General features: G+C 38.5%; 1 protein-coding gene across 4 annotated transcripts in view; it reads right to left on the bottom strand.

Moving 5' to 3' along the window:
• Rbp6 (RNA-binding protein 6) overlaps positions 1-20,478 on the bottom strand; it is a 1,287,678-nt gene that overhangs the window by 43,009 nt on the left and 1,224,191 nt on the right. For all 4 annotated transcript variants that reach the window (XM_067118389.1, XM_067118390.1, XM_067118392.1 and 1 more), the window contains exon 8: positions 15,393-15,475. In XM_067118389.1, coding sequence (XP_066974490.1) covers positions 15,393-15,475 — 83 coding nt within the window. The remainder of the gene's footprint in view (positions 1-15,392; positions 15,476-20,478) is intronic.

The following is a 20,478-nucleotide window of genomic DNA, read 5'->3' as shown; positions in this document are numbered from 1 at the left end:
TTTTGGAAACGTTCAAGCACCTCTAAGAGAAGGCAATCCACATGTACATATAACCTTATAGACATCTGCCGTGGTATTTTTTAAAAATGCACAGCACTTGGGATGAAAATATTGCCCCAAGCTGTGAAGGCATTAATTGTATGGGGAGGTAGGGATGGGGGGTGGGGGGTGGGTGGGTTACTTCGTTGGTGACTAAGCTACATTATTATTCAAAGTTCTATATCAGTAAAATATGTTTTCCCTTTCACAACTGAAAGCCACTAACAGTTTTCTAATGCATGATTACCTCTCTCTCTCTCTCTCTCTCTCTCTCTCTCTCTCTCTCTCACACACAAGCACACTATGAGCTAAAATTGACTCTTAAAAAAGTTGCTATGTACCAACATGCATCGAAAAAAAAAGTCTTTAACACTTGTTCCTCGCCCTTACTTATAGGTGTCTGATATCTGGGTTAATGCCAAACCATATGCGATGATTGTCAAGATGATGAGGTGTGAGGGGTACGAATCTTAAAAGGGTTTGGGGGGAGGGGGCCATGGGAGTTGGGGGACTTGGGGGAGGGGGGAGTGGGAGAAGGGGGGGCTTTGGGGAGGGGAGGAGAGGCAATGTGCAATAGACGCCGGTAAGCATAATGGTGACGACTTGAAACCTCTGGAGTTGAAAGAGGATTGCTTTAGTGACGCTAAATGATATAAATTCATGTTAACGTTTAATACTGAAATGGAAGATTTAAAACGTGAGATATAAAGACGGGTGACCATTTTTAAATCCAATTCTGTGACGGTGACTACGTTCAGTAATCTATTTGCCTTCGATTTCCGACTGAAAATTCAGCTATACCATTGATATGACAGCCTTAATTTCAGAACATGCTCTGTGTACTTTGTCATTACTTAGTTAGCTACATATTTTTTCTGAATATATAATAATGCAAATACTTTGCTCCGTGTGCACCAGATTAACAATTTGTCATCGTCTTCGGTATGGTAACAAGCTTTTAAATTATCGAGCACTGAGAAAAAAATTGTAGTGAAATGTTGTGACATTTTACCGTAGGGTTTTATGTAGCCTGTTTGTCTTTCTTAACTTCTAGAAGCCATTCTGTATAACTTGACTCATTGACGTATTACGTTGATTGTTAACTTCAAAATATAAATTTAATTTTTTATCTACTAAATTCTCCATTATCACCATGATGTGCATTGGAATATTAGTAAATACGCATTGGTAACTTAGGTTTCTTTCTAATGAACACCATATTCACTGGAAGCTTGAATTTCAAGTGAATGGCCCCTGTGGGATTGTTCCAGGTGAATAGGGGTTCATGATCTGAATAATAATAATAATAATAATAATAATAATAATAATAATAATAAAGCTTAAGCTCAAAATATGGTCAAATACGAATATCACTGACAAATAAATCTGCTGCCAACGCAAACCAACGTTAAAATAGTTGGCCAAAAGTCGGTAGGTAAACTGATCCAGTGTATTATTAGCGCAAGTCCACTAATCACCTGGACCTATTAACTTCTCTGTTATAAAGCACGCAGGTTTAATTGGGCCAACAAGGCAATTAAATCAATCATATCTGCTACAATGAACTCCGTAACTACCCGAAACAACGCTGTGGATTTGGCCAACAGACTGGCCTTTAAGGCTGTATGCCAAAGATTTATGACGAATTAATTCAAACTGTAAGACCTTATACATGCACACACACATATATATATATATATATATATATATATATATATATATATATATATATATATATATATATATATATATATATATATATATATATATATATATATATACATACATACATACATATATATATATATATATATGTGTATATATATATATATATATATATATATATATATATATATATATATATATATATATATATATATATATATAGGTGTGTGTATATGAATGTATATATACATACATACATGTATATATATAAATATATATATATGTATCTAGACATACATACATACATACATACATACATACATACGTACTTATACATACATCCATACACAAACACACATGTATATATATATATATATATATATATATATATATATATATATATATATATATATATATATATATATATATATATATATATATATATATATATATATATATATATATATATATATATATATATATATATATATATATATATACACACATACACAAACGCACCAAAGGGCCCACGTTCAAATCTTGGCCGGCATCTTTACTTAGCAATTATAATTTCCCTTTGTTGTAAGTTATTCCCAAGATATTGTGACTTAATAGTTCTGAATATAAAAAAGGCACGCCGTGTTTAAGCCATATGTTACCACCTTTACCAAACAGCTATCAGAAGTGGAAAATGCTTGCTACTTATTTCACGTACAGAGCTTGAATTCGTCAGAAATAAGTACAGCAAACTCGATAACAACTTATAACTTTTGACTGGCGAATGGTCACAAATCGACCGTTTATCACTGAAATTTAACCAAAGGCCTAGAAACGAATTCTGGCCGCGGCAGATGTTCTTGTCAATTGAAAGTGTAAGTTTTGTGGCTTAATATATCTGAGTATAAGAAAGTTCAAAGTTCCGCGCGTGTAAATGATTACACATTGTAGCATACCAATATTTTCTCATTTTCTTCAGTTACGCATTACAACAATATATCAGTTATGCATTATAACAATATATCTAGCCGCAAACATGTTAACACAAATCACGCTCGTTAAATCTTAAACGAACCCTATTTTAACATTTTGATACCTCATCAATATTCCATCTTTCTACATAGAGTACACGTCATTTATTGCTTTAGGGGTTAACAGATTTTTGTCTTTCACTTTCTTGTTTTCACAGGACCAGTGCGACTCTGCAAAATTATATAAATCTACTAATTCATGTAATATAATCTACCAATTCACGAAGCTCAGACGAATTGCCCTTTTTTTCTTGCTCGTATCTACGGCATACTGTTGAAGTCACAGTTAAGAAACACTCGTTGTCATTGGATATAATGACTTGTGCAACAGTGACTCAACGACTATGGTTTTTAAAGCCGTAGTCTATTGTTATAAATGGGTTGTTTCAAGGGTTTAAAAGTACCATCTACTTGAAGATTCTATCTGAGTACATACATACATGCATACAATAACTGAGAGCCACTGTGAACACCCCTCTACTTCCGTTTTTATAAATCGAGCGTTCCGGTATCACTTTTTCTTTGGCACATGTTCGTTGTCTTTATAATCCGGGATTCAATTAAAAGATAATCATTCCCTTTTACCCAGACGCGATGTGTGACCACATATATAGAATATAAACATGTATACGGGGAATACTCAGATTATTTGGTAGAGTATCTCGATCCATTTGACACGGCAATCGCCTTCGGTAACTGAATGACAGGGGAAGCATGGGTAGTTCATCTACGTCTTACTACTTATCATTTGGCAATGACTGTTAGAAATTTGCATAAAGATTTGTAACAGGTAGAGAATTTTATATACAGTACTAAGAATCTGCTTTAAGCCCGGAGTGAGGGTGTAGATGAGGTTGTAAATAGGATAAGGGAAGCTAGAGAGAAATGGAGGGCGGGGCAGGGTTAGCGTGTGTGTGACAAAGAACGTCACAGAAAATGAAAATAAAATTTATTGTACAGTAATCAGACCATGTACATGAGCAGTAAGAAGGAAGAAGGAACAGGAACTGGAACGAACAGAAATGAGGATACTGAGGAAGATTTAGAGGATCTTGCTTCCTGAGTGGCTGGAAATGTAGAAACTGGAATATCAGGGTGGTCGAGATTACTGATGTGATAAGAATCGAGAATATGATGGTACGGACATGTGGTAAGAATGGCTGTTTGGGTGTGAATGTGGAGGGTTGGATGGAACCCGCTAGGTGTAGATGGTCAAGAGGGATGGGAAGGATTAGAAGACATGTTAAAATGGAGGATGATTCGGAAAAGAAGGATTTAGCTAAGGAAAATGCTGTCAATACAAATAGTTGGAGAAGACGCCGCTTTTCTCAGGGATAGCGGTGTGGATGAAGGAAAAGAAAGTAAGTAATTTGCATATTTAACTAGTTAGGTTATATATTATTCTCTTCAAAGCCTCCATCGTGATTTTTCGCTACTAAACTCTTTCCTGTCCTTTCACCTCTACAAATCTCCACTCATCCGTGGTAATTCATTTTTCAGTTTACAATCAAGGGTCTACCCCACTTTACTGGTTTTACACTCCACTGCACAACACTGGAGTGTGTTAATTACGCACACCTTATATTTTACCCTTTACGTAGAAAAATATACTTCTGACTTGATGATAAACGATACAGTAACACAAAGAAAATTTTTACATTCTCCGCAGGTTGTGGGTAGTATCATCCAACACTCACAAGGCGATAACGACACCGATTAATATTAAGATGATTTATTATAACAGATTTTAAGTGGACAAAGTTCTATACATGATCCGGATAGGATAAAATAAGATAAAACCTTCGAAACAAAAGATTTGTACAAGAACCTTTATCAGATACTGCCAGCAGCCGTCCTCATTCTATTTCGGTAAAACATAATCATTTATCTATTGAGTGATTTAACTTATTTCTGAAATGACGCTTTTGGCGAGAGCTTCGTTAAGATTTTATCTTTCCAAACGTGCAGATTCATGTAGAAGCTAAAAGGTCGGGTGAGCGATTTTTTTTTTTTTTTTTTTAACTATATGCTGATACTTGATGTGTAGTCGGCCGTGCGAATTCTTTCCCTTACGTTGGAACTAGAAGATATTAATTCAGGTGCAAGATTTTTTTTATGCTAATACTGGCAGAAAATATAAATTCGGGTAGACAGTCATGGTCATAATGTGAGCGATCCAACATACAAAACTATCTATTATTAGAATACAATTACGAGAAGTATCATTTCAAATAAAATCCAGAGAAATTTTACGCAAATCTACAAACACTGCAACCCATAAAGATTCAGACGGAATGAGCATCCTTCTCCTGACACAGCAGTGCTCTATCACGCTTTTTCTCTCGTACGCCTTCGCGTAAGAAGGCAAACCATTGACGAACCTAAAGTAAACAAAATTAAATCCTAGGTAGCAAAGGCGAGAAAGACGATGCGGGGGACTGGGTGAAGAGGGAAGGGGAAGGGGAAAGGAGAGGGGGAGAGGAAGGGAGGGGATGTTGCAACAAATTTACACTTTGAAGGATACTCGAGATTTTCAGAGGAGTTACAACATCCACTTTTACGTGTCCCAGAAAAATGAGAGAGGAAGAAATTCAGGCGAAAGATACAAATTCCAAGTTACCAAAGCACTTGACGAATGGCTCAATTTTCGACGAATTAAAAAGAGCCGGCAGAGTCGACTGTCTTGCATGCACCTATGCAAGTTCCTGCTTATGAGCGACCGCAGTGGATGGAACTGGAATTGAAATATAAAGTTTAGGCCAAAGGACAAGCCCTAGGACTTAAGTCATTCAGCGATGAAAATGATGTTGAAACAGTTGTTAGGAGAGGATGGAAAGTAGGACGGAGGAAAGAGAATATGAACGGACGTGTAGTAAAAAGGAATGAAAGGGGTTGTAGCTAGGGCCCAAAGGGACACCGCGTGTGGTATACTGACGGCGCTAGCCCCCTACGGGGAGACCGCTATGAAAGCTATTGACGAGTCAACTTCATCGTACATTTAAAGTGGTACTGGGATGCCTTGTCTTTAACAAAAGAGGAATCGTACTTAGATGGCTTAAATAGTCGACCGAAGTAGAGAAGGAAAAGCGTCAAGTGTCTTAATTTTCAATATGAAAACTGTGAAGAAAATGATCAATGCATTAACTACGCTGAACAATCTGAAAAGCGGGTTCCTAATCACCATCAATTGATCAAAACTGTGTGTGTGTATGTGTGTATGAGCTCAGAGAGAGAGTGATTATCTACCAGAATGGATAGAGCAAGAGGTCTAGCAGTGAAAAATGAGGAAGGTTAAGTTAGGGTTGCAATGTGAGACAGTGAAAAATATCTGAAACAGAATCTCTTAGAAGGAAGTTACGATCACCTTTCTATTAGGAAAAGCTACTGACCGTCGACATCTAGGTAATGTCCATTTTTCTTCAGCAAAGACCACGGCCGCTTATTTTATGTGTCGACTCTGTTACAGTATCGCTTTATCAACGCGTATGACTTCTCTCTCTCTCTCTCTCTCTCTCTCTCTCTCTCTCTCTCTCTCTCTCGATGGCTTATCGCTTCTTATGGCATTTCCTTCCCTATATTTTCCCCTTGAAAGTTGCTCGCTCTCTCTCTCTCTCTCTCTCTCTCTCTCTCTCTCTCTCTCTCTCTCTCTCTCTCTCTCTCTCTCTCTCTCTCTCGGTAGCTTGTATGCCATCATGGTAGGTATTTACGCGGAAAATGTTTATCTGAATATTCATCATGACGAAATCACCAACACAAAAAGCGAATGTTGACATATGAAGATAAGTAAAGTACAACACAAAGCTGGAACCGAAATAAATCATTATTAGAAGTAAACACATCAGAAGAACAGTTGACGCTGGTGACAGATTTCTGCAGAGAGAGAGAGAGAGAGAGAGAGAGAGAGAGAGAGAGAGAGAGAGAGAGAGGACAATGATGATGATGGGGGCGAGGTGCTGAGAGGGGAGGGGAGGGGAGGGGAGGGGAGGAGGAGGATTGGCGATGGGGAAGGGGGTGGAGGAGGAGGGGCAGGGGTCGAAGAACAACTTGAAAGTGAAATAAGTTTTGGAATTAGTTAAGGACAAGAGGGACATCCCACTTTAGAGACAAGTTGCGGCATAAAATTAGACATGCTCTGAGGATTTCAGCAGCAAGCAAGATTTCAAATTCAATTCCCTCCCTCTTCTCCTCAACAACCAAAACACGCCGGGGTGGGCGCGCGCGAGCACGCCCGCTCGCCTTCCAACACACACGCACTACTACATCTGTACTGCGCCAGAAATACCTTGTCCCTTTAGGAAGTTCGCCTTCTGTGCTGTGTATCCTGGGCAAAAGCGATGTTCAATTACAGGACGTATAAATGGAATCAATCATCCCAGCAATGAAAGTTTAAGTAATTCTGACGCAGAAAATATATTGAATCAAACCCTGCACCATTGGAATCTCTAAAAGGGTGCCGTTAACTAGATTTCTCTCTCTCTCTCTCTCTCTCTCTCTCTCTCTCTCTCTCTCTCTCTCTCTCTCTCTCTCTCTCTCCATCAATTTCTCTCGACGCGGGCTATGAAAGAGTTCTTGGTGCTGTCTACTCCCTATAAAGTTTTGGTTAGAGAGGGCATAACAAGTAGCAGTTCGGCGACAAGGTCTGATATCTGGTCCAGAAGACATTAACACATGTTAATGCCACACTTGTATGTTAATTTATGGCACAGCGGGGGATTTTATGGCCTCGGATAACCCCCTGAGAACGAAGGCCGTCCCTCCCTCCCTCCCTCCCCCACCCTTAACTTACTCAAGAGTATACACAATCATTTTCGGTCACGCGGAATGAGTCTCGCAAACAGGCTCAAATTGCCTATAAACTCGGATATTACTTTTTTCAATAAGGATTTCCATAATACATGTTCCATGGTTTCCTGTTATTGTTGATTAAGCGTTCACGCGTCATCGTACTATACTAATGGACAGATGGATGTACAAAGATCAACCAGTAATATATACCTTCCTAACATAACTTCATTCATAATAATGATATGAAATTAACTAGTAATATATACCTTCCTAACATCGCTTCATTCATAATAATGATATGAAATTAACTATACGATTTCTCCCTCTAGATGTGGAGGGTCGCCAATATGGTAAAAATCACAAATCTTGCGCGATGCCGCAAAGGATAGTAACGCAAGAAGAAAATAAAAGCATTCGTGAGGTAACCAAAACGGACAAATTCCAAGAAATGCGTCTCCTTCATATTTCTGGTTGACAAGACTCGGGCAAGCAGCCTGATATGCATGAAAGTAGACATTTCACGATATTGCTTTTGTTTGTAATCGATACATACAACAGGGTGCGAATACACTTTCTTTATAAATACTATGAACATGTACAATACAAACTCTGTACCATTTACTGACACTACACATGCTCACACTGACGCACGTGAAATTATTATCCTGTCCATCTTTATCATTTAATTAAACTTCTCAAGCAGACATTACTACACATCTGACCTATTAGAACCCACAACCAATATCCGTTCTATGACATCCCCGCATGGAAGTATCTCATTCGCCGCCATTACGCGCTATTACGTATTTCCATGCAAAAGTTATTTCGCCCCCAATACATCTCAAAACCAATTTACTGCTCTAACATGAAAAAGGGAGTAATACTGCTTTACTGTTACCTGCCATTATTATTCGAACAACAGTTCCCCCGAAGCAAACATTTTCCTCTTCCCAATCACCATTTTTACGTCCGGTATTGAACGAAAAGTGGAGTTGGAGTGGAGAGAGGAGAGAGGAAGGCTGGGGAAGAGTGGAGGTGTGTTGGGGGGAGGGGTTATCAAGAGAGGGTATAGAAAGAAGAGGGGAGGAATAGAATGGGGGGGAGGGCATAGAAAACGTGTTGTTTCAGCTCTTCTTAATTTAGCAGAGCTGGGAGGAAAATGTTCCATGCGTAAAGTTACTGTATTTTCCAATAAAACATCCAGACATATTTATTGGTCCGGAGCTTCCATCCAAACGCCTAGCGTGTATTCAATCCGAGAAGTGCACTTTCGTGCTTTTTGTTATCTGTTTATTCATTCTTCTACTTAAACCCCACATACACAACCCACGTACATAAATATACATTTCAGTGCGTCCCTTGCTCATTCTTTTCCTTCCTCTTCTTCATACCTCCTTTTTCTCCTCGTTTTTCCTTGCAATCTTCCTTATTATACGCCCTAATTTTCCTCCAGTTCTTCCTTCGCAAACAAATCCCCATCCTTGCATTCTTCCTCATTATCCCCTTTTACTCCTCTCTTTGCATAATTCATTCCGCTTCCCTCATTATTCCTCTCTCTTTTTCCCCCGAGGGGCTTTCTACCTACAATTTCTCCATACCCACCCCTTTTTTTTCCCCGCGTGGCACCAAAATATGACAGTTTCACCGAAGTACCTCTTTTATACCGGGAAGCAACGGCCCACTCCAACATTAAATCTATCGATGTCCAACCTTCGCGCTTTCCTATTTTCCCAGGCAGTGACTCATTTTACGGCATGACCCATTACGGGTCCGCCGCGATGCAATACATTTCACTGATTCGTTTGCAATCAGTGCAGCGGACGCACGAAAATCAATGAGGAACTTGTTTTTAATTATAAGTACTGTTTAAGATTAATCTGAATAAACCTCGGTCGAATAAAAGCTTTGTTAAAAACTCTTTTCGTCCGTATTTAAATAAAACTAATCCATTAAGACCTTGTTTTTAAATTATAAGAGCTACGTGAGATTAACAGATTCTGAATAAACCTTGGCCAAATAGAAGCTCTAACGAAAAAAAAAACTACTTTCGTCTGTATTTAAATAAAATTAGTCAATCAAGACCTTGTTTTTGAATCATAAGAACTATGTAAGACTAATCTGAATAAAGCCCGGGCAAATAAGAGCTTTACTAAAAACTACTTCCGTCCGTATTTAAATAAACACTCAACGAGGACCTTTTTTAAACAACAAGAACTACGTAAATTAATCCGAATAAAGCTCGGCCCTATAAAAACTTCAATAAAACTACTTTCGTCCGTATTTAAATAAAACTACTCAATGAAGACCTTGTTTTAAAATTATAAGAACAAAGATTTACAAGCTCTGAATAAACCTCGACCAAATAAGAGTTTTATTAAAAACTGCTTTCGTCCGTATTTAAATAAAAGTACGAGAGAGGAAAACTCGGAGGCTTCCAATTCACAAAATGAAGGTACTCCGGGAAACTGCCGTAAAGACGAAGTAAAATGAAAAACACGATAAAGGGACCTCATTATAAAAGGACAGGTGTCAGGAACGATGGCAGGCGGGAGGGAGGAGGGAATTAAGGAAGGAGGAGGAGGTAAGGAGGGAGTAGGAATTAAGGAGGGAAGAAGTTAAGACCCTTTGAAGAATAAGGGAAAGATGAGGCTCTCTTCTCTCACCACACACAAACACGCACACATTATATTAATGTGTAAAAATGTACTTAAAATCACTAATAAAAACCACACGAAGAATTTAATTAAATGTAAATTAAATAACGTCAGTGAACTGACCGTTTTTATTTAATACTATACATACTGCAAATGATACAGTCATCGACGCGGGTAAAAATACCGAACACGTTTATTATTCCAAAACGCAAATGCTTCAAGCATTAAAGCAGGTAATTCAGTGTACTTCTACTTCCCTAATCTACAGTACCTTGAAAGTTGCTTACAATAAATCATTTAATAATTAAGAAATCTCGACGGCTTATTATAACAAACTTCAGTTTGCGGTGACAAACAAGAATCACTTTAATTTTCATTAGTCTAATATTGTTGACGGGCGTTCCACACATTCTCCAAAAGTATCTCAACGGCAAATGAGCCCCCGCTTCGTTTACTCGTTGACTCTGTCGAGTTGAACGAATTCGTTTTTCTTATTTTTAGGAAGAGTGACATGTGGATAATCCATCCACTCTAGAACACTTCGTAAATTCTCTCGTTATCGCGTTTCTCCCCAACATTGCCCATTCAACAACACCCCCAAAAAATCATCTCTTCATCCCCGGTACTTTCTCTTCCCTAAATTGTGGTTACGCTAAGTGGGAAATGTAGAACCCGCCCGCTACGACGTATTTCAGATATTGCTCCCCTTCCAAATCCTCTCCCCTCCCCTCCGATATGCAGTGTTTCCGTTCCCTGTAGTCCATCCTCTATCTCTTTTCCGTTGAGCTCTCTCTCTCTCTCTCTCTCTCTCTCTCTCTCTCTCTCTCTCTCTCTCTCTCTCTCTCTTAGGTACAAATGATCTATCAACAACTACGGTTGAAGTCTTGTTACTGTTGATCTCAAAGAGTAGTGCCTTGGGCTGGTAAGTCATAGGACTTGGCAACAACGAAACGCATACTAAAAATCACAAATATATGCAACAGAACAACGACAAACACAGAGAGAGAGAGAGAGAGAGAGAGAGAGAGAGAGAGAGAGAGAGAGAGAGAGAGAGAGAGAAAAGAAGCCGTTGAAGGGTGTTCTGATGATAGAAAAGGTTTGGACTGCGAGCTAGTAGTATGTGCGCGTGTAACCGAAATGAGAAATTCCCTAGCTCGAAGTGATCCGGAACGAATTCGAAATTAGATTAAATGTTCAACGAGAAAATGCTCAGGATTTAAACAAATCTTCCCCACCACAAATGTTCAAAATGGAAATGTGTGGCTGAGAGGAGGAGGAGGAGGAAAAGGTAGGAGTAGAAGAGAAGGAGGAGGAAAAGGTGGGAGTAGAAGAAGAGGAAGAAGAGGAAGGAAAGGTAGGAGTAGAAGAGGAGAAAGAGGAGGAGGAGGAGGAGAAAGAAGAAGAAGAAGAGGAGAAAGAAAAAGAAGAAGAGGAGGAGGAGAAAGAAGAAGAAGAGGAGGAGGAGGAAGAAGAGGAAGAGGAGGAGTAGGGGAATGCACTAAAGGAGGCACAAAAAATGGGAAGAAAAAGAAGGGATGAACAAGAAAGGGATTAGGTCAAGTGCGTTCACATATATAAGGGAGGAAAAATAAGGGATGGAAGCGAAAGTTGGAAGGAAAGAGATAAAAGAGGTGGCAAGGAGCTAGGGGATGAAAATGGGATGAGAAGAGTAAAAGAACGAGAAGAGAAGCATCGGAAAGAAAGAAATGTGGGAAGAGAACGTAAATGAAGGAACTATACGAACGAAGAAACAGAAAATGGCGAAGAAAGAATAGAAACAATGAGTAGAAATTTTAAGAAAAACGAACGGAGATAAGCAGGAAGAATATATAGATACCAGTGGAAGAGAGAGAGAGAGAGAGAGAGAGAGAGAGAGAGAGAGAGAGAGAGAGAGAGAGAGAGAGAGAGAGAGAAAAAAAGGAAAATAGATGGAGGCCCGAGAAGCATAGATTAGAAAGGGCAGAGAGACAAACATACCGAAGAGTATAAGGAGAAAGAGGAATATGCAAAGAAAAGAATAAAGAAGAATATGCAAAGAAACGATGAAAAATCTGATCTGATCGAATGGCGTCGAATAGGAACGGCAAGAATCGAAGTTCCGCGGGAATGTCAAAAGAACCAGTCGTGTGGTGGAGGGGACGAGGGAGGGGAGGTGAGGGGCAGGGGAGGGCGAGGGGAATGGAAAATGGATAAGCAAAAACGGGAGGAATGAGGCTAAGAACTTTAAGCTCGAACTGACTGAGGAGGAGGGGAAAGCAACGGAAAGGGTGTGAATAAAAAAAACGGAGAGAATCGGGGAGTGAGGGGCAGAAAATGAGGTCAGGAGAATATTAACGAAAAGAAAAACGAATATTAAAATGAAAGACTGAATTGAAATAGATGACGAGAAGGGAGAAAAAAAGAGGACATGGAGGAATTAAAAAAAAAAACACACACACATCGAAAGAAATGATTAGTAAAAATTACCCTCGGGGAATGAACAGAGAGCGACGGGAAATTATGGCAGCGTAGGAAATCGGGCTTTGGATGAAGGAAGATCCAAGATAGATGAGAGAGAGAGAGAGAGAGAGAGAGAGAGAGAGAGAGAGAGAGAGAGAGAGGCAGGCAACGAAGTTGACGAAGAAGATAAGTCGTGAGAGAAATGATGGTTAGAGGAGAGGAATAGAAAACTATCCCAATGTCAAAATACTGATAACAGTGTAAGACAAAGCGATAAGGACGATCACAAACAATTATTCCGCATTTGAGAAAATGAGAACATAAATTTTGGCTTGAGTGTTAAGTAGTGGGAGCATTCTTTGACATAAACAAAGATTTGAGAGCCAAAATTAAACACCTAAGCTAAGAATACAGGCAAAACAATAAACAAGTAAACAATGCGCCAAAGTTTCTTGGGTGTAATCGAGTTTTCTGTACAGCGTATAATCAAAGCCACCGAAAACAGATCTACTTACTGTGGTCTCGGTATAATGCTGTATAAGCCGCGGCCAATGTGACTTTAACCAAAGCCCGGTGGTGGCATATCCTATGTCGCTGCCAGAAGCACGAGTATGGCTAACTTTAGCCTTAAATAAAAAAAAAACTACTGAGGTTACAGGGCTGCAATTTGGTATGTTTGATGATTGGAGGGTGGATTATCAACATACCACTTTGCAGCCCTCTAGCTTCAGTAGTTTTTAAGATCTGAGGGCGGAGAGAAAAAGTGCGGACAGAAAAAAGTGCGGACGGACTAACAAAGCCGGCACAATAGTTTTCTTTTACAGAAAACTAAAAAATAATTATGTTAGATAACTACGCAAGAAAATACTTTGCCTCGTCACCAATCCGTTTCGATATGATTAAAATATTTTCTTTTGCTTTAAGGGAAAAAAAAAAACTAAAATAAAATAAGGTCCACTAACATTCTTCATGAATAACTAGAGTCCGCACACTAGCACGCAACCAAGAGATAAACGAATATATATTTTTCTCCAATAGGTTGTGAGGCCACAGCACAGCACACGCACAAAAATCCCTTTTTAATTTATACAGTATTTACATAGCGTCGTGTTGCACATGACATTTCTCAATAGTTTTCTCTTTTCTGCATTAAAAAGGTATTTTGGGTTAGGAATTTCGGAAAACAATTTCAGAATACTACAAAAGGCATGTATTCAGCGCTCTAGGAGCATAGTTTAAACAATCCCAAATACTTATAATATAAATGTTTCAAAATATTATTCCAGGATGCTATGAACTACCCAGTTTACCAAAGTGCTTCGGAGAGGAAAAGTTGAACCAGTTTACAGAGCCAAAATCTGGAGTAATTTTTCCAGATGCTATAAATACCCAAATATGGAAATTGTTTAAAAAAAATAAAAAAGTGAACCAAAAAAGTGAACCAATTTACAAAGCGAAGCTCTGGAAATCTTTGGTTCGCGAAAGGTTACCGGAATACTGAGTCTACGTAGCAAAGACCGGGAATAATTTCTTCTAGGTGCTATAAATGCCCCAATATGGAAAAGGTTTAAAATAAAAACTAAAAAAGAAAGTGAAACACAAAAAATGAACCAGTCTACAAAGCGAACTCTGGAAATGTTTGGTTCGCGAAAGATTACCCGAATACTGACACCAGACCACCTAAGACACGGAGGGCGGAGAGACAGGAAAATGATCGATGCACTAGCGCCTTCCACAGGGCTAAGAAAACAGGAACGTCTTATCTTCCATTTCAAAGAAGAAGAAGAAGAAGAAGAAGAAGAAGAAGATCTGCAAATAAAATGGGTAGGGACTTGGCGTCCATTTTTTTCGTTCGAACGCAATTATATGAAACATTGGTATCTCATCTTTCAATATACCAATGATTTTTCTTAAAAGTTGCTTTTGGAGAGAGAGAGGAATACAGTAAGATTAAATAAGAGATTATTTCTCTGCCATTTCAAAAATTACAAAAACTGAAGCGAAAATAAATATAAATTTATATCGCCGACTTCAAACCAGGATAAACGAAGTCGACCTTCAGAAAAAAAAAAAAACATTGACTTACAAAAATGAACATTCGTGCTCCCAATAAACATTCCATTGCGTTGTATCATTTGAATTCTGATAAATAATTTTACTGGTTGTTAATCAATTTACAACTGGTTGAAGTAGATCCAAAACCGTTGTTGTCTTTTCCTTGAAAGGATACATATATATATAGTATATATATATACATGTAACACGATGAAACTCCATCCTAACTATCTATCAGCAATCTAAAAAGAGAGTAAGCCTAACACACTAAAAATTCACTGTGAAAATAACTAACTCAAGCCTAGCGGACTAGAAGGTATAGAAAAATATCGAACCTAAAAGACTAATTTCATCCTAGTAAGACTAAGGATAATAATCATGCCTATGGTTCTAATTTCAAGCCAGAAAAAAATCTGATCACAACCCTACGGATTACAGTCTGATACACATAAGTAAACCTTAAAAGCCAACCAAATCTACCACGTCAAAAAGACCACATTATTATTAACATTATCATCTCCAGCAAATCAAACAATCTCGTCTAAGTGGATCAGTAGTAAATCTAGACCTAAAGCTTTGAAAACACCAAAGTGGAAAAAAAAAATGTGACAAAGTTCTCTCTCACTGCCAGCTGCTGCTGCTGCTGCTGCTGCTGCTGTTGTGTTGTTTTCTCCTAAGGAATTTTTAAGGAAACTGAAAACCACCTGTTTTCCCTCGTCATACTCACCATCTTGTTATTGATCTCGTGAAAATGAATCTCGCATACTTTGTCTACTACGTCCTCGCTTTCGAAAGTGACGAAGCCAAACCCTGGAAAAGAAAAAAGAAGGATTTCAATGAATGGTTTCATTAGTCGTGTGGAATCATTAAGCATGCGAACTAAAAATTAGATGTTATTAAAATAAGTCACTAAAATTGAAGGCAGGTTATGAGATTCTCTCTCTCTCTCTCTCTCTCTCTCTCTCTCTCTCTCTCTCTCTCTCTCTCTCTCTCTCTCTCTCTCTCTCTCATGCACAAACAAAATTGCAAATAATTGTCACTGGCATAAAATTTATGATTGGAATTATGCTATGCAATAATCATCAAAGCGGCCATGTGGATGCCTAGCAAATGATAAATGGGAAGATATACTCTGTAAAGCATATAAAAGCAAAGGTTATCGTAATAAACAAAGGTTATTTTGCAACATGGTTAATGTAAGAAAAAGACGTCAAGGACCCGATATGTTTTTTCAGACCTTCCATTACTGAGTATTGATGATCATACACATTACTTCACAGTCCTCCTTTACAAGCTTGCTACATCTTCCTACTCTCTGAAGGGGGTCAAGACTTATATAGTCGAATTACGCCAAAATTCTCCCCGGACGCAAAATCAAGTCGGAAAATGATTATCGTTTTCGCAAGCGACTGAAAGGGGGACGGGGGGGAGAGAGAGAGAGAGAGAGAGAGAGAGAGAGAGAGAGAGAGAGAGAGAGAGAGAGAGAGAGAGAGAGAGACTCCGAATGGGATACTCCACTTGCGGTTATGACCAAAACCTGATCACTTTGGGGCAAACGAACACCGTTTACAGCTTTTATTTTTGGCGTAAATCCAGTGCGTTCTTTTCCTCATTGAAGAACCTAACCATATAAAGGATTAATCAGCGGTGCTCCTATTAAACCAACGAAAATATACCTATCTACACTAATAACTACAGGAGAAATGGACTATTTGTTACCTCTCGGTAAAAGCTAGTTATTTCAAAGCGCAATTATCAATAATCGCTTAAAACAACATAACGCAACATAAGCAAAATCTGGAGCGCCGCAGCATGTGCCAACATCAATAAAAACGAAAACAACAACACAGGCTATGGAGTGGTGTTAGCTCCCTCCCCTGGCCATGTTTCTCCAACTGTTATGAATTAGTAATGCCAGTTCTCTCAATAAAGCCATTATAACTTTCTACCCTCTTTACGGGCTATTACCTCAATTTCTCACTGTGCTGCATATCATTAACCTTTGCCTCACACGCGTAATATTCCTTTACTAATGAACTATTTCTCTTTCGGCTCCGGAATGAGAGAGAGAGAGAGAGAGAGAGAGAGAGAGAGAGAGAGAGAGAGAAGAACAACATTTGCCGGCAATCTCTCTCTCTCTCTCTCTCTCTCTCTCTCTCTCTCTCTCTCTCTCTCTCTCTCTAATTAATTAATAATATAAGGCAACGTTTTAAACATAATTACGAAGGGATCTTTTTTTTCCCACCCGAGAAACATGTTTGTCGTAAAGCGGGCATTTCGAGATTTAAAAAGACGAAGAAAACCGTCCTACAGAACCGGGGAACAAACTTATTCTAGTTGAAAAAAGAGGAAAAAAATGGGCAGGGTACAAGCGAGATAGGGAGGACGAAGAGGGGTAGGGGGAGAACGAACAGGGATAGGCTGAGAGGATAAGGACGAAGAGGGGTATGGGGTGAACAAACGGGGAAAGGGGGAGGGGGAAAGGATGAAGAGGGGAAGGGGGAAAGGATGAAGAGGGGTATGGGGAGAAAGAGGGGTAGGGAAGGACGGAGAGGGGTAGGGGAATGAAGAGGGATAGGAAGAATGAAGAAGAAGGGTAGGGGAGGACGAAAATGGTGGGGGGGGATGAAGAGGGGTCGGTGTCAAGGAGGTGGGGGCAGCACCGGCAAGTGCGTCGGTCGAGAGGGCACCGAGATGCCCGACGTAAAAGGCGGTAATCTATCGTGCCTCTTCTCCCGGTTCCCCAATTGGAATCGAATCCCTCCGCCGCTCTGTGAGGAGTTTCATCACAACCCAATAACAGATGCGGTGCCTCCTTATATAATGACGATGTGCGGGAGAAGTGCGGAACATTACTGCAAAGGTGCCGCTCTTGATACTGCTTACATAGAGACAAGACGCAGAACTGGCCTTCAGATTCATTTCCAAAATCTCTTTCCTGCGCTGAAGTCTTTCCTCACAGAATGTCATGAGCCGAAGTCAAGAATTTTACAGAGCCCTGAAGGTTAAAAGAAGAAATGGCTCCTTTTATCCCGAGGGGTTAAAGGATCATAGCCCCTTTTCCTACCTAAAGGTTAAGGAGAATAATCCAAAGGTTAAGAATAAAAAAAAATGGGGTTCTTCAGTCGCTAAACGTTAAGGAGTATCATATTTTTCGCACCTTAGCGTATTAAAGAGAAACTCCTCTTCTGCCAAGCTACCGTACGACCGTCTCCTTCTAGGATGAAAATTATGGGAGGAATACACTATTAAGATTAACATACACTTTGTACGTGAATGTATCAAAGGTTCAGTTTATAAACCTATGCCCTTCATTCATTACACCGTTGGACTGTGGAACAGTCTCCCTGAAAATGTTGTGCAACTGGAACCTCAAAAGTGCATGTACTTACATTTTCATGTATTTATTTATTGATTTAGTAATTATTTTTTTTTTAATAACTGATCGCTTCTTTCTGCCCATCCTGTTACCTTCAGTCACTTCTTCCAAATGAACGCCATATTCTTTAGGAGCTTGAATTTCAAGTCATTGGCCCCTGTGGGCTTGTTCCATATGAATAGGGTTCATCTTCTGAATATTAATAATACTGAAGAAAGGCTAACTTACAAACTCATGTTACCTGAAATCTTTCTGTCAAGGTATCACTTGTATTAGATGAAGACGTACCTGGTCAGAAGCTACAATTTCCTGGTTTGAAATTGTTTTATTAAGAACCAATAATTACCGTTATCCTTCTTTATCTGACTTCGAATACTGAAGTTCGCAATTGTCAAGCCTACACTGAAACTAGTCGCTGCCATTTCTCTATTTCTACAGTTCTACCATTTAGTCTTTAGGTAACATTTAAGATTAAAATTTCACCAAAAATACAACTCTTGAGATACACTGCAAAATAAAGATAAATTAAATATCTGTTTAACCTGAAAATAACTGTACTTGAATGTCATAACTGCAACGAATGAGACAGCAAGATAAAAATGAACTGTGCAAAGAATAATCTAATCTTCTTCCAAGATTTTCTTTTTCTCGCAACCAAATTTCAATCCTTGAAGTGCGACGCTATCCTTGCTTCTTAAACCCACTTTCAAAGACACTTGGCGTCTTCAAGTCTTAATATTTTCAGGCAAGTCTGATAATCTGATAACGTTGCCAACGTTCAAGTCTTTAAACAACTGTACCCAAAAGGTGTGTATCATAATCAGAAAGGTATATTGTAAAACATGGTTGAATTTAATGTCTCGGAGAAAAGGTGGCAGTTAAACATATCTTTTAACGTAGCTAAGCAGCTTCATCCACTATATTCAGACGAAGAGTTTCTAACAAATATCAGTGTACGTCTGTGTTTTATATATATATATATATATATATATATATATATATATATATATATATATATATATATATATAATATATATATATTATGTACATGTAATATATACGCTGATTAATTATTTATATATATATATATATATATATATATATATATATATATATATATATATATATATATATATATATATATATATATATATATATATATAAAATCAGCAGTTTCCCTCAATGGTAGGTGACACCAACTCCTACTTGAATACGGATTCGTGGGTGTGCACAATGTACGTCGACTTACATGTGTGTATGTATGTATGCATGTATGTATATACGAGAGAGAGAGAGAGAGAGAGAGAGAGAGAGAGAGAGAGAGAGAGAGAGAGAGAGAGAGAGAGAGCAAACTAAATCATGCGTAGCATCGTTTTCCTCTACGGCAATAAAGGAATCTTGACCCAGTGTACTTTCCCTTCTCCGAGATTATAGGAAGCCTGAAAACTAACTCTCTGTTTTTCTTTCTCCCAAGATTCTCTTTCCGCTTCTTACTTTCTCTGCTTTCCCCCAAAACGTTCTTAACTTTTTTTTTCTTTTATCCTCTTCTTCCTAACCCCCTTTCCCCTCCCCCCTTCTTTGCTGCTTCTCATCTACGTCGTTCCCAGCCTCCTTGCCTATACTCCCTTGATGCAGTAATTTCCATTGCAAATTCTAGTTAATAGTTCTAGAGAGTGTTGGTGGCGGTACGATAGCCCGGGGCATTCTCTCTCTCTCTCTCTCTCTCTCTCTCTCTCTCTCTCTCTCTCTCTCTCTCTCTCTCTGTGTGTGTGTGTGTGTATCAAAAGGAAAGACGATGATGAAGAATTTTATTCTAAAAAAATTATAAAAAAGGTGTGGTTAAAAGATTAAAAATACAGAACCCGTGAAACTTTTTCGTTGACAATAAAAAACTCAAATGCCATCGGTTAAAAACAATTGCCAAAAGGCAACTAAAAGAGTTATAAGTTCCACACACGCACACACACACACATTTTATATTACATTAATATACAGTATATATACATTATATACATATATATATATATATATATATATATATATATATATATATATATATATATATATATATATATATTTACCCTGAGCATCATAATTATAGTGAAATGAGTTTTTTTTTTTACTGAAAATCTGTTAAATTCTGAAAATTAAAATATGAATGGGATGATTAGAGCTGTACTCTGGCCATCGAGATAAAAATAACTGCAATTATGTGAGAGAGAGAGAGAGAGAGAGAGAGAGAGAGAGAGAGAGAGAGAGAGAGAGAGAGAGAGAGAGAGAGAGAGAGAGAGAGCGAATTTCGACTAAAAGCACATTAACTCTAAGAAGGCCAAAGATGTTCATAGGGAAAGATTAAAATAAAACATATAAATTATGCAAAGTCCAACGATATTGAGAGAGAGAGAGAGAGAGAGAGAGAGAGAGAGAGAGAGAG

Source organism: Macrobrachium rosenbergii, chromosome 16 (genome assembly GCF_040412425.1).
Source record: "Macrobrachium rosenbergii isolate ZJJX-2024 chromosome 16, ASM4041242v1, whole genome shotgun sequence".
NCBI lineage: Eukaryota > Metazoa > Arthropoda > Malacostraca > Decapoda > Palaemonidae > Macrobrachium > Macrobrachium rosenbergii.
Note: the sequence above shows the minus strand (reverse complement) of the source record. Positions and strands in the feature narration are given on the sequence as shown.